This window comes from Metopolophium dirhodum, chromosome 1, assembly GCF_019925205.1.
Source record: "Metopolophium dirhodum isolate CAU chromosome 1, ASM1992520v1, whole genome shotgun sequence".
NCBI lineage: Eukaryota > Metazoa > Arthropoda > Insecta > Hemiptera > Aphididae > Metopolophium > Metopolophium dirhodum.
This window is the reverse complement of record NC_083560.1, coordinates 132347621-132364097: the sequence shown is the minus strand read 5'-3', so window position 1 is coordinate 132364097 and position 16477 is coordinate 132347621. Positions and strand designations below refer to the sequence as shown.

The 16477-nt window shown below is 30.1% G+C and overlaps 1 protein-coding gene across 5 annotated transcripts in view; it reads right to left on the bottom strand.

Annotated features, from left to right (window-relative positions):
- The window catches only part of LOC132933927 (filamin-A), a 146010-nt gene that overhangs the window by 18932 nt on the left and 110601 nt on the right, over window positions 1–16477 (bottom strand). For 4 of the 5 annotated variants that reach the window (XM_061000205.1, XM_061000206.1, XM_061000207.1 and 1 more), the window contains 2 exons: window positions 4641–4781; window positions 2939–3067 (listed from right to left, as the gene is read on the bottom strand). In XM_061000205.1, the coding sequence (XP_060856188.1) occupies window positions 2939–3067; window positions 4641–4781 (270 nt within the window). Of the gene's footprint in view, window positions 1–2938; window positions 3068–4640; window positions 4782–9041; window positions 9486–16477 lie in introns of those variants that run through there. The other variant, XM_061000208.1, reaches the window with a different exon arrangement.

Here is a 16477-nt window from a genome sequence, read left to right as displayed (position 1 = left end):
CTAAGACCAAATTTGAGGGGATCCGATTTTTTTTTTTTATATACTAGGTACGTAAAACTATTTTTTACATTCAAGCATCCGTTTTTTCTAATTTTTAAATAATTTAACTTGGAGTCCGGTTTACTAGACTTGCGCTAAGTATAAGAAAACAATAACGTCTTAAAGTGTTGTTGTGATTCGGTGATTCAGACAATCAAGTGTATTTAAATAGCCAACCTAAGTTGAATTATTAAGATTTTATTTTTAATTGCTAATTGTGAGTGAAGTAACTACTATTACAGTAGTTACTTCACATATTATATATGTGTACAATATATTTTAAATCATTGTCTAAAAAGTTTGAATTCTTACTGCATGACCTTATACAATTTCAATAAAATAAGTATACATTTTAAATAAAATTTTTTTTACACAAGTATACTTCTACTGGCCTTATTTTGGAACGAGAAAGGATATGAAAATGGTATCAAAAGACAAAAAGATATACACGAATATAATTACCTACAATATTATAATTGTTCATGTTTTATTCTATATGAAAAAAAAATAATGTTTTGGCTTATGTATTTCAATATCATTAAGTTAAAATATTAATTACGTAAATTATTGTAACTAGGTACAACATTTTGTTTTCTAAATAAAAAACTTCACACAAATATTTATTTCAAAATTTACTTACATACAAATCAATAAATTATGAGTAATACAAGTCAAATTGAAAATAAAATAGAAGAAACCGAAAATTACAATGACGAACTCGAGTATCAGCTTTGTGATTACGAAGATGTTGTTGCTCAAACCAATTATCTTAGATCCGAGCTCACAAAAGGTCAAGCAATGTTGAATTCTATTAAATTCGAAAAATCAAACATTTTAAACGAGTTATTACGTGAAACCAAAGAATTAAATTGTAAATATAATATGAAAGAAGAACATTTGATAGATATTCAAGAAGAAAATAATTCTTTGCAATGCGAAAACGAACAAATACTAAATAAACTAGATGACTATCAGATAAAGTTAGAAAAGGTTAATTGTATCAGTTCAACACTTTTGGAGGAGAAGCAAATACTAGAAAAGAAACTTTCAGAAGTTATGGAAATCACAAACAAGTTACAAGATAAGCAGCAATTATCGCAATCGGAAGTGCAAGATATGGAACAGGACATTATATGCATACAAAAAGCTCTAACCGAACAAATAACACAGATCACTGAAATGGAGAAAAAAAATAATATCGAGCAAGACCGTTATGAGTGTTTACAGTCGTCAATATGTGAATTAAAAATGAAAAGTGAAAACATTTCTAAGACATTGCAGGCCGAGATGACTGAAATTCGATGTAAATTTAATGAAAAATCGAACGAGTTATGTATGCTCAAACTGAAATTAAAAGATAAGCAAACTGAACTATTGGAGCAAAAAAATCGAGCGATACAATTAAAGGAAGAACTTAACTGTTTTCAAGTGGAACATTGTAAAGAGAAATGTAAAATAGACAAGGAAATTGAAAAACTTAGAGTCGAGGTTAAGTCAACTGCATCAAATCTCAAATGTATTAATTCAAAACTTTGTGATGCACAAATGGAGACTACAAAGCTCAATTGCCAATTAACAGATCATAATGAGTCGATTAAGCAATTAGAACCAGTGAAAGAAAAGCTACAACAAGAAGTGAAAAAGATCAAAGAGGCTACAGAGTCAACAGCAGAGATGATAACGACACAGCTAGAAAAATATGATAAAGATAAACAAAATTTCGAGAGGAAATTAGAATCAAAACATCAAGAACAGTGTGAGCTTAAGAAACTAGGTAAACATCAAGCAGAACAACTAACAAAATTAAAAAAAAAATTATCAGATGTTAAGTGTAATATGGCTGCGAAATGTATACCAAATTGCACTTAATAACGCAATAATAAACACTTAATAGTATTGTTTATAGTTATTGTTTTTGCCGGTTGTAATATTAGTTTGTTGGTTCCAATAATTGTATTATCTACTCATTTTAATCTTTCATCTGGCCTTAGAATTTTGTATTCTTCATTTTTACATAATAACGTTTTGAATTAATAACTTAAACTCAAATTTCCTTTCTATTTTACATTTTTCTTTATAAGGATCCTTACTTGTATATTTTTCCTCCAATATTTCAGCTTTCTTATATTTTAATTTCAGTAAGTTACTTACTTTATGTAAAACAAAATTTAAAAGAATAATTTCAACTAAAAAATAAAATGCTTTTATCAAAACTACGTTTTTCTATTATCCATATTATATTATTATTTATAGGTATTTAATGTCATACAGATAACTTGTTTTGATTGTTTTGGACGATTCCATTAATAGCTATTACTTATTTCTAACCATCACTTTAAACCATTACATTGAATGTAAAAATGATAGGTGTCCAGATCTATATTATAATACCAATATTGGACCCACTGTAATTTGTTTTTAGTTACGCCCGTGACTGGTTAAGTTTCGTTAGATTTTGTGTATGATTAATGCCGTAATTGGAGAGGGGAGGTCTGGGGGTCCAGAAATCCTCCACTGGACATTTTTTAAAGTAGAGACATTTTAGCAGTGAACAATTGTTTATTGACTATAGGTATCTATTGTATAAAGAATAGTCTTATAATATTTTAGTTAAATCAATAATAACGAGAATAAATAGTTTTTATATTTTAAACGTAAAAATGATAAGTGTCCGGAGTCTAGATATTTAAAAAATGTCGGACTCCACACCTCCTCCCTCCCACCAAAAAAAAAATTTGTTTTCAGTTACAACTACTGTGACTGGCTAGGTCGGGTTAGGTATTATGGGCATGATCGCCACCCACTGAAATCTACCACTGGTCCATATGGTGCAGTGACAGAAAACGGTAATCTATATAAATAAAATATAATAATCATTATAAAATGTTGATGTACGCACCGGCTCCGGCTCCTTTCGTGTATATGGTGAAGTCGGACGGTTCTCCGCTGACGCCGTGCATGAGCCCCGGCCCGTAAGCTGTGATGTGGCCGCTGGTGATGGAGTCGACGTGGAATTTGAATGGCGAACCTGTTTGATGGCAAAAACAACGTTTGTTGTATATTATTACTACATTCGGATCGCTCTAACCGCTCATTTTTTGTGAGTTTTCCGCGGAAGTTTACATTGTACGAACATTGTATTTCGCAATAAAGTGCAACGTCTATAAAAGCGTTTTTTATTTTTTTAATATTGAAATGGACATTAAAAACGAACTGATTGTCTGATTATAATACAATAATATTATAAAGTGTTTGAATTTTTAATATTTTTGTTGTTTCAATGCCGTTTTAGTTTCTAGACCTATGAAATAATCGTAAAAAAACAATTTCACACGAGATGCAGCTATTTTGTTACAATTTTTTTTTCGAATTTACCAAGAAAATAAAGTTACCACTTTAATGAGTAGGTTATTATGGGTATGAATAATTATAACATTATTTTTTCTGATCACTAGTACCGGGAATATGATAAAAACGAATTACTTGTGATTATAATAACATTTAATTTTTTTATAGATATCCATACTTTCTTTCCCAAGTCATGATCGTCAAGTTTAAAAGACAGAAAAATCATAAAAAAAATATAAAAATTTGGCTGTCACATATTTTTAGCTTTTATGTTCAATTTGTGGTGACACAGATGAATTCCTAAAAATGTTGTGTATGTGTTTTTTTTTGTGATCTTTTACATTATAGCGACTGTATTGCCAGTAGTATATTGGCCTCTGCAGTCAAAAACTTAACACGCTAAATAAATCGCCCAATTTAATACTTAGGTGATTTCAGAAAAACATGTTTTTTTACATTTGTCTTGTAAATAAAACGGTTACAAATACGAGGTTGTACATAGTACGTTTAACGATAAAAATAAACTCAATTAGTCAAGATTGCATATCATAATAAATTATACTTTATTTTCCTTTTTTTTTTAAAAAAAAAAAAGTGGCATTTCGGGATATTCACATCTGAGTTCCATAAATACATGTAAAATAATACTCAGGTGAAAAATATTAATTTTAATTAGTTCCATCATACATTCTAAAATTATAAAATATTCTATATAACATTTTTTTTCAATGGCATTTCTGATATTCATAAGCAAACGTTAAAAATTGGCAACGAGCACTACAGAATCTTTTTGCCGAATAACACTGATATTAAGCCACAGAAGGCTGATGTATATACATAATAATTATTGCGATCGGATGGAGAATACAAAGTTTATTTTTGTTCGCAGCGAGTGACCATTATAATAAAAACTAATGACGTAAAGTGTAGGGGACGTTGGTTATAATTCTCTGCGAGAATCTAACGTGTGTAAAATATATATACATTTTTTTTTTTTTTTTAGTTTTTGTCACACAATATTATGCGTAAAGTATTTTTGTATGAAATCGAAATAGAATTGAAAACCTTCAACAGCCAAGCATTTTCAAGAAATGCAATATCTAAAATTGGATTTTTATGCAACTTTTTCGAAATTCACACAATTGTAATGCAGAGGCTTATACAACCGAACCATAATATTATTATAATCTATGTTGTCTTTGTACCTACGACGAAAATAATTATAATACACTTGTGACGGATAATGAATTTACCTTGAACGTTTTCTCCGTTGTACTTAACGAACAACTCATGCAAGCCCTCTTCCTTGGGATCGTATTTAAGTGAGACTGTTCCATCGTGATTATCCTCGACGGACGGTTGGTCTCGTTTACCGCTCGGCATCGCAATATCAGCTGAAAAAAATTAAAAATTTTCAATTTTTTTTTTTGTAATATATATATATATTATTATTTAAATACTAGGTAGCTGATATTAAATATAGACCACTGCTTTCCAAAATTATTATTTTTCAAATGTATGGTTTTAAATTATATATAGACTTAAGTCTAAATGTACGTATACTTGTATCTGTCTTGTATACCTACATTTAATTATATTTTGAATAATTTCAAAACATCACTCGACAAATACCCAAGCATAATACTTGTAAGTATTGTTGGCACATATGCAGAGTGATTCACCAAGCATGCCTCAGTCAATTTTCCGTAACAGCCGACATATTACCAAAACCCGTTAGGAAATCAATGGTTTTCCAAATAAATATCCACCAACTATAGGTATTTATATAAAGTATTCGTGGCAGTTATAAAATATATAATACATTATACAATATTGAAAATTATATACAATCATAAAAACTATTTTATTTTCTGTAACAACTAGCAAATAACGGCAACCAAAAAAAATAATATATAAAAAAAATATAAGATTTCCGTTTGAAAAATAAAATTCTTATGTAAGCCCACCTTTAAAATTTTTTAAATCTCTTCTTATTGCACATCTAGAGCATTTTAGGAACCAAAATATTCAAAATATCAAGTTTATACGTTTTGTTATGTTTCTGGGAAATATGGATGAGTGTGAGTTGGTATTTGGCTTTTATATATATAGATATTAATATGAGATACTTTAAGACATCCGAGGGTGAAATATTCATATCATTATAAAATTAAAATTGTATTTTTTCCCTGTTTGTTATGTGAATAAAATATAGTTTACTTATATTTATTATTATCTGGTCGGTGTGGGAATGACAAATAGCTCCATACCGATGTGTCAACGTTAGAGGCTTGAAAATTTTATTTTTAGGTTTGTCAGCACGTACACATTGCAGGCAAAATTATGTTTTACATAGACGAAAGCATGTTTCACATGACTAGATTGATTAATACGAATGTTGTTCTATACTATTACTGACATTAATATTAAATTTAATTATTACACTCGAGGTTTGATAACAAGAACCACAATAACTTGAAATCCCCGATAAATCGAATTATTTTTCTTGCTTCTTGAAGTATTTTAAGTTGTGATTGAGGTACTTATATAACACGAAAAATACATAAGTAAAATTTATTTTTAATCTCCTCGAGATTTGATTTATCGATACTGAACTAAAAAATTATAATATAGCCAAAGTCGACGATATTGGCCGACATCTGTAGACTGATGGGAAACGATGTCTGTTGATAACGCGGTGTCCAACGTAATTTCGGCGAATGCAAACGATTTCTAATCTGACCACGCTGTTCCGATTGCGTCCGATGCGTCGGATACAAACCGTTTTGTTTTTCGACGCATCGGACGCATTTACGTTGGGCACGGCAACATTGGACACCTAAGGAATGGCTAAAAAAAACGTTTCCAATGACCAGGTTGAGAGCTCAAGACACACTAAACAGTATATACTGTCACATTATCTGCATACATGAATATGTTGTAGGTACTAAAATTTCCAAGTGCTTAATAAACGACAGTATCTATACGTAACCCAACAAGAGGAAAAGATATATATATATTATATTATATACCTATGAGAAAAAAAATCTATTATGTTTCTATTATTATTGTATTGAATATACAAACGTGTGATTTTGAGGTTACGCCAGGAACTTGTTTAGATTTTTTTGGATATTGTTCAGTTATTAATTTGTTGGTGAATAATGAATTCAAATAGTTAAGTGAAAATAAATCGTTATACATCGGTTGATTGTTATATTTAACTGGACCATAAACATAATTCATTATGATATATTTACTATAAATAACTTATTTCAAATAATAATTTCTAATAAACAATAATAGAAACATGTTAAAAAAAAAAATTTGTTTTTGGAAATATGTTTTTGAACATTGGAATTGACCAATAACAAAAATAAAATGCTGAAATAAAAACGCCAATATTATTAATAAATATTATTAGGTATTTTTTTTTTTTTTTAAGATAGGGCATACGCATATTAGGAAATTTTATTGGTTATTTGTTATTTTTCTATTATTATATTATTATTGTTTCTAAAAACTGGAAATCAAATCCCTTTTGAATTTAGAAATAATTTTGAGCGACGCTATATTATTGGTTATGTCTATTTCTATTTTAATCGTTTCTTAGTTACCCGTGATTGTGTATATAAATCTTAAGATAAATTTCAAGAACTATCTTTAACAACAATAAACCACTTCAACCATTTGATAATTTTCATAGATGATTTGCTATACAATAAAACATATTATAATGAAACTTTTATAGAACTTCCAATTTCGAAAAAAAATATTTAAAACAATTATACAGCAAAAGCTCTCTCTCTGTAATACTCGGATACCGAAAATAAAGAAAAAATCAAGAAGAAAATTGAGCTTGGAATATGAAAATAATATGCACATTGAACTGACAAAATATGATATTCAAAAGTCGGAAATCGAAGACCGAAATAATATGATTTACGCGGTTCTGTAGATGTAATAATTTTTATAGTGCTATAACAAAGTGTAAATAATCGTAACGATTCAAAAAATTATATTAATTAGACGGCCAAGGAAAGTGAAGCGTTGTATATTGAGTATATGTGTGTCTTGAGTATACTTAAAACACACATGATGTGCTGTACAACTTTGAAAACTGACGACGTTTTCGTTAACTCGATGATTATTATCATTATTATTGGCGTTAGTGCATCATCATTATCACCAGGTGCATCGATTATTTCACTCAGTCTTGTGACGACCTTTTTGATAAAATAGTGTCTGGCCAAAGTTTCTTCGTGTGCCGTCGGATCCCGTCTCAGTGAATTATTATCGGTTCATACGAAAACGGACGTGATTCAGGGAATATCACGAGATCATCTCATCGCCGCCATTAAAATAACATTATATTATATTGTATTCATCGCCACCATCATAATCGCCCAACGATTGATGGTTTCGTCGCGCGCGCGTTTCGCGATCTGCACAACCGGCAGATGGCCAAACGTCGTCGACTGCATCTGAGATAGGGGACGTGCCACGCCCGCGTGTGTCGTCTCCGTCTTACAAAAAAAACGTACAGCGTTAGTTTTGATATCAGAGCGAATCGTCAAACTTAGAGGTAAGAAGAACGTACGTACACCTATAAACTCATAGACAGCGCTCAGAGGAATAGAGAGAGAGACAGTGAGAGAGCGAAGACAGACAGACAGACAGAGAAAAAGACAAAGTATGGTACAGCCGAAAATCGTTTATATAGTAGCTAATAATAATACATTTTTTCAGTGAGGTTCACCGATTAATATAATATTTTGAAACCCTATTATTAGCCATGGGTGGAGGTGGAAAAACGAGTGTTTGCTCCAGGCCCAACCGTAGAAAATCTTATTTTGCTGGCGAAATGTTTTCGTAGGAATGGAGTTAGGCCTACCTATTAATAAAATTGTTCAAAAAAAAAAAACATTGCGTAAAGTTAAGTCAGTGAGGTTGGGGACATGTACATTGTACGTGATTAAAATTATTGATTATTGACGATTGAAATATTGATGACACAATGCTATGGACGTATTATATGTATGGTTGATTATGGAGGATACAGAAAGAAATAAAGTACTGTGAGTTTCAACGGCCTAATAAAAATATATGTTACGATAAAATTAATATTACCTATATTAGTGGCTAATTATTATTGATATTTCAAAAGTAGGTTCCTTCATTATTATTGATTATTGATTGATACGATTTACATGGTCCTAGGGGGCTGCGATATTAATATTGTGGTTGGCGAAAGAAAGAATCAAATTGTAGTACCTAATTTATTCACGATTCACTTTGCGTTTTTTTGGGCGATATGGAAAGCGTTGTCCATTAGATTATTACATTAACTGTAATTGTAAGTCCATTTCTTTGCGATATTTTAATTTTAGCGTGAATTTGAATTATCAAAATTTATGAATGATCGAATCCTTTCGCTTTAAAATGAAAATTACACAGCTAAAGACGTTAAAAAACAGATATCCTTAAGTTTAATAATTTGATAAGCTAATAGATAAACTAACGACACAAAATTGGAACTACCGAACGAAAGTTTTCCATGTCGACAGTCACATGTGTGCGTCACACAAACAAACAAATTAACAAACAATCAAACGAACCGACGAAGGGCGCAAAACTGCCGCACGCGATTATACCTTTTTTGGTGTTGACGTAGTAAAACGTCAAAAAGGAGATTTCGGAATGGCCGTCGTCGGCGCCATTACAAACGGTCTCGGACCCTGCGCCGCCACCCTCATCACTACCCCCGGACGGCTCAAGCCGCGGCCCCCACGGCATCGTAGGCCCGGGATAGGTGCATCACAGACGCGGCGCACGCATCCACTTCGCTGACGGTCAGGCTCTTGAGGTACGGCCAGTAAGCGGTGGCCAGGGACGTCCACGTGGCCTCCTCCACGGTCCACGGGGAGTTCGAAGTGGAACAGGTACACCATGTTGTTAACGTGGTGACGCGACGACGGTACGCGATATAATGTGGTACAATGTAGTTGGACCGCGCGGTACAGGGACGGTACGACGGTGACGGAAGTCTGCGAAGCGTGTAAAAGCGTGTCCGCGGTGCGACTGATATCTGGGCCGGATTATCGCCTTATCTCGAAGGGTCGGCGGGCACATCAAAAGGAGGGTCACGCCGGGAATTCGGCGGGCCAAAAGCCAATGGCGACTGCAGCAACGGCGGCGGCGGCAGCGTCGGGATATTAATTTAAATTTATTATTACTATTACTATTATTTTTTTTCGGCGCAAAAAACGACGAGGAAAAAAGGGGAAAACGGGAGAGGGGGTCGCGGTCGACATATTAATAGGGATAATTGCGTATATCGCATCGCACACGCACACCTATCCAAGACATATTATAATAATAATATGAAGTGTGCCCCGGCGAAAGTGGTCTAATTTTAAAACGATGTCGCATCGGCCGAGAGAGCGAGAGTGAGAGCGTGCGAGAGACGGGCGGAGTGAGAAAGAGGCGGAGAGGATCTTTTATTTTTTACGTCCGAATGAATATACGACCGGGCGTGTAAAATTTATATTTTTATAATCATAACGATAACGACGACCGCGGAGACGATAAAAATAATAATGATAATTTATATTCGGCAACGCAAGCGCGCGTGCTTAATGAACCGTGCGGCACGGACGTTTGCTGGGCTTCATGTCCCTCCCCTCCCCCCCCCCCCCCATCACTTCGAGCTTTTGTAAAAACAGAAAATAAAAAACACCAACCGATCGGTTGTGCTTCGTTTGTACCAGTAATTTAATCGTTTATACCAAAAGCTTTACAAAAAGATACAATAGTGGCTTTTAATTTGGTGCTGTTGCTGGAGATAATTATTGATATACCACCAATTCACATCCAATTAGAGTTGCTTTCGTAAAAACAAAAATAACACTGCGGGTGATTGATAGTGCTTCATTTGTACCAAAAACTATACAAGAAGTCATACTAAGCTTTTAATTTGCAGGTGATTGAGACATAGGTGTAGTTTTACTATTTTTGAATTAAATTTTGCCAGAAGGATTTATCGAGGTTTTCAATAATTTCATTTCGAAAAATAGCGTATAACGTATTTATAGGTACTTAGTTTTTATTATTTGGAAATAGTAAAAACACCGAAAACATTTTTTGTCTCACTTGCACACGTACGATATAGCAAATTTTCGTTCACTAGTTTCAATAGTGTGCTGTTAGTTTTTATATTAGAGTGATTTGACTTATTATCAATTTTTTAAATAATAACATTATCTGTGCTTAATCGATGGCTTTTATTCGATATTTTAATTTTCAAGCCAGATATGAGCATTTTTAATGTTTGATATTTCACATACCCATATCTTGCTTGAAAATGAAAATTTTGAAAAATTTGTGACGCTCAAGCACATATAATGTTTTTACATAAAAGTTTTATAATAGGCCAATTCACTGTAGTATCAAAACTAACAGCACACTAATGAAACTAATGAACGATAATTTGCTATGTCGTGCGGGTGTAAGACGGAGACAACAAATGTATGGGTACTGGGTAGCGTCCTCTTAACGTGTTCGATTCTTTTTAGAGTCCAGATTTATTATAGAATTTTGAACTTTTTTACTTGAGTTGAGTTCAGTTTGGTTTATTTAAAACTTAGTTCGACTTTCCAACAGTTTAACCCAACTCCAATCTATGAACATATTATATTATGATCCATAACTCTTATAATAAAATAATATATAGGTTATAATCAGGGATTGAAACCGATATTGAATACATATTTTAAATACCGGTTAAAATCGTTAAAAACTAAAACTGAAAACAAAATCGAAAAAAATCAAAATTCATTTAGGAAAAAAAAAAACTGGTATTCAAAACAAAAAAAGAAATAAGAAAAAATAAATAGCAACAACCGAAACTGAAATCGAAACAGAAAAAAATATTTTCGGTTTCAAGCCCTGGTTTTAATATTGTCTTTCACTTCAAAGTAAAATACTGCACAAATCATGTGGAATAAAACGGATAAAATTCTAATCAATACTATAGTTTTAAATACCAACAATTTTATTTTGTAAGTCTATCCGTATTCTAATAATATTGTCGCTATTTGTAATCGATCTGAACAGAATGATTACATAATACCGCCAATACATAATATAATTATATGTACACCAATTCCAAATGAAAGTTGTTGGTCTCGATGGATAGTTACAACGATGTCAGAGCAACTTTTTAATGTCCGTTGATGTTTTCATCGCTCGTTAAACATTTCTGAAACGTATAAAATTTAATATTCGTGTAATGGGAATAAAAAAAAAAGACGACGACCACCACAGTGAAGTAGATAAAAACTTTCCTATTGGTATTACGCATGAAACCAGCCATTATCATAACGTCAATGGTTAGATGGATGCCAAATCTCAGAGCGGAACAAATAACGGAACACCCAAGTGTTATGATAATATAGCAATAATTGAATCACCGAGACGACGGCGACGACGTTTAAACACTTATAATTTTTTTTTATTTTATGTATTCGTTTACAATCGATTGCATTCAGAAGGTTCTGTCTTGACGTCTTGTTATACAGACCATTGTTCGACAAAGTTCTATATTCAAAAATAGTGTGTGCACCGGTACGATAAAATTGTATGGTTGTACGATACTAATGTATAATAATAATAAATTATATGATAAATAAATAATAATCAATTTTATAATAATATTGCGTCGATTTTATATAGCTAACAACAAATAAGTGTATTAAGTAGTATGCCTAAAATTAAACACAATATAATAATTAAACAAGTAGGTATGCAACCCAATGAATGACCCTTAATTATTATTTTAATTAGTCATTTTTATAGAATTGGTATTGGTATAAATAATGCAAGCACATAGTATTAAGTTAAGGTCCTATAAATTCCAAAATACAAATTAATTTATACCTACTGAAATAATATTAATTGCATTTTTTTTGGTACAACTACTATTGAAAGTAAAGTTGAAAAAGATTATTTAACTATTTGTTGACAGATTCTATGTCAAATCACTCATTTCAAAGTAAACATAAATAATTATTGAGTATTTTACTTTGATATGCTTGTAAACAAATATAGGTTTTGAATAAATTCATAGTACATTTTTGAAATAACAGATCACAATTTTGTTTTTATGCAAGCCCATTTTTTGATTAATCGGACTAGCAGTTGCTAAAATATTATTTTTCAAACTTTAAAATGTGATCTTAAAACAATTTCAAAACTGGATAAAAGAATATATCTCAAAATTCAATTAAAAGATTATGTATTATATACTCGTATTCGTCAATAACAGTAAGTATTCAACCAACATAGGAATGAAGCATATTTTTCAAGAGCATGTTATTATTTACAAATACAAACAAATTTACTTAGCAATCTGTTTTATATCTATATCTATAGTTAATAATTATGATAGGTAGAACTGTATAAGAGTATAACTAATAATATAACAAATAATTGCTATCGATAAATACATTTATAGATGAATTTGATGTGCCTACGCCAATTTTAAAAATTAAATTAGGTTTTAAATAATTTATATCAGTTTTTTTTAAATTGTATAAACAGTTATTATTGTTATATTTTAATATTAAAAATGTCTTAGATATTTTGTCAAATGTATTTGTTTTAATTTAAATATAATAGTATGCACGACACACGCCCAATGTCCGTTGTAAAATGGCAAACAAGACCATGTCATGTAGATGTAGCCTATATATATAACATCACAGTTCAAAAATAAATAGCGGAAACGCTATAAAAAAAAATCATAATCTTCCTATCAAAAATATTATACCTTATTAGGTAATATTAAATAGATTACACGAACAAAATATACATAACATTTGTAAAAATAAAATTGTAAGATGTTTATAATATTTTAATGAAACATATATTTATTTTTTTTGTCACAAAGAAAACATTATTTTTAAAACTACCTCATAAAAAACGGTAAAAAAAAAAAGCGTTCAGATTAATGATAAATATAAAAAAATTCTTGGCATGGCAATCAAAGGTAAACGCTAAAACGCAGTTCATAACACGCGTATTCTATTAAAATAATAATATAATGTATAACCAGACAATGTCGTGTAAGAAATTTAAATGTGCGTGTTTGTGTAAAGTGTACCTACCTACAAATGAATAAAATAATAATTATAACCGTTTTATTGTAATTATTGTATTTAGTTTATTTCACGTTTTAGCTATTTTTTTTCATAAATGATAATATTGTTTAAGAAATTAAAAAAAAAAATACACTCGTAAACATTACACTTTAAAACATGTGGGTAAAAGCTATTTTTTAAATATAATATTATAATATTACTTGTAAGTCGAGTAATAACAAACCATTTACCTACACAATACATTCGTATTCATAATCACTGAAAATATTATATCTACTAATAATGACTCGTTTAAGGCTCATTTGTTCCAACTGAAATTAACAAGGAACGTTACATTTAATCTGATATTATCTTAATCAGACATTTGTCCAACTCAAATAAAAAAAATATAATATACTAATAATATTATAAGCCACCTACTGAAGATAGATATCATGACACGTTCTTTAATGTTATATTTCGGCAAACGACTAGAGAAATATTTCAAGACGATCCAACTTAAAAATAATTTTAATTTTCTCTTTTATTATTTTTGTTTAATTTGACTGACTAATAGAAATTATTATTTATTTCTGAAATTGTCCATTCATTCGATCAAAATTAAAATGATATATTTAAAAAAAATTAATAATACATTTTAATACTTTATTTTATTTCTCTGAACCAAAATTCTTGAGAATTTAATTCAGATTTTTTTTTCATAATTACTTACAATTTTCTCGTGTGACGTATTCCTTATTCGATATACAATCGAATCAATATTAATCGTCAATAGAATTAAGACAAATTTTAATTTACTGCGGTCGTTGGGGTAACAGTTTTTCGTAAAATCTGAATCAATAGTTCATATTATATTGTAATGACAAAATATACATCTATAGTATAGTATTTATTATTTTTAAATCGAGTTTCTTTAGAATTTAAAAATAAAGCTCATTTAGGTTTTTTTTTTTTAATTATTTTCTAAAATTGAATAACCGGACATAAAATCGTAACGATATGAGAACTCAAGATGAACTTTAGAGTATTACGGCCATGGAACAGGAACAGTTTTTCATAAAATCTGAATAGGGTCCATATTATAATGCCAAATACCTACCTAAATTATTATTAAGATTGATAAGATTTTATTTATGTGGGTAACATAATTTATGTATGTGGTATGTATATGAAGGTTTTCAAAAGGATTTATGGTCATTAGGGTTCTGAATTTGAAATATTTCAAAATTAAAAATATCACTCTTCTTGAAATATTTCAATGAAATCATAATTTTTTTTTTCTTTTGAACGTGTTCGGTTATAAATGATTAGAAATAATATATTGATTACACACTGAAAACATTGAGAACACGGACTAAGATATAATGGACTGGTAACGAGCAGCTTATCACGGCCACGAATATATGTACAAGAGGCAAAGTGCTGGGGGTCGAAATGTGTTCCTAGAATTTACAGCGCCTTCAGTAAAAAACACGTACTAAGATACAAATTGTGAAGTCAAATAAAACCACCGGTAGCGCTGAAAACTTCAAGATCAATATTCTTATCAGCTAAGTGACACCTTTTCGTGGCCGTACCCCGACCAACGGCAACCAAGTCGTTTCCAGCCCATTATAATATCTTAGTCCCTGATTGAGAATAAACAACTTATCAGTTATAATCACGGTATATATTACAACCATGGTTATAATTTTTCACTTATCAACCAAGATTTAAGAATTACTACAATATGCTAATGGTCAATGGTTATAAATACTTATAATTATTATAAACTATAAATTAAGTTTGTAACTGTATAAATTATGGTTTAATTGTATTAACAGTTTTATATTATTGGTTATCACTTATCAATGGCTATTAAATTATTATTATTCGTCATATTTTTTGGAGCCATTTCATTTTTCATATTGATTCTTGGACGTTACCAAGTTAGCTGTAAGTTCAAAGTTATAACTGTATACCAGTCACCAGATACCTAATTTATAGCTATACCGCTATACTTAATTTGTAGGTAAGTCATAATTATTATTTATTAGGTAGCACATTATTACCTATATTGCCATAAACTTTAAATAAATACTAATATTGCAGCACAATTTATTTTAACTTATTAGGAAATATGGGAAAAAAAGGCACGATATTCACAAATGTTTTCGTGATGAACATTTAAAACAAGGGAATAAAAAAAATATGTAACTTTTGTTCTTGGTCAACATTTCCAAATGCTACGCGACAACTTAAACATATTTTGAGTTTCACTAGCTGTCCTTCTGATGTGAAAAAGAATTTTAGACACCTTCAGAAATATATTGAAAAATCTTCTTCTTTAAGTAGGTAAGTGAGTTTATTGTAAATTTATAAATTTAATAATCTATATAACTCATAAACTATAGTTATAAGCTCATAACAGTTATACTTATCCACTTATAACTAGGTAGTCAGTTTTTTATAATTTGATTAAAAATCTCTTAAAGTTAATTTATGTTAAATTATGACACTTTTAGAGATATATAAAGACAACTGCTATTTAGTAAGAACTTTTACATTACAACATGAGCATGGCCATGCTTTAAAATCAGAAATGTTCACTAGTACCTAGTTTAAATTAGAAAAGTACTTACATAAGTACTACTTATATACATATTATATTTAAATACAAATTATTCATTTGGATAGTTATAAAATATACTATTATGATTGAATCAAGCTTAACTTTAAAATATAAATAAATAATTTTTTATTAGTTATGGTTCATTTATAGGAAAATTTATACATTTGGAATATTTTTATTATTTTTTTTTTCTCTTTAATAAATAAATATAATAATAATTAATAGGTATTTGACATGCATATTATGTACTAGTTGTACCTATATTCTATATTTCTTTCTTATAAAATATATGAAATATTATATAAAATTATATTTTAAT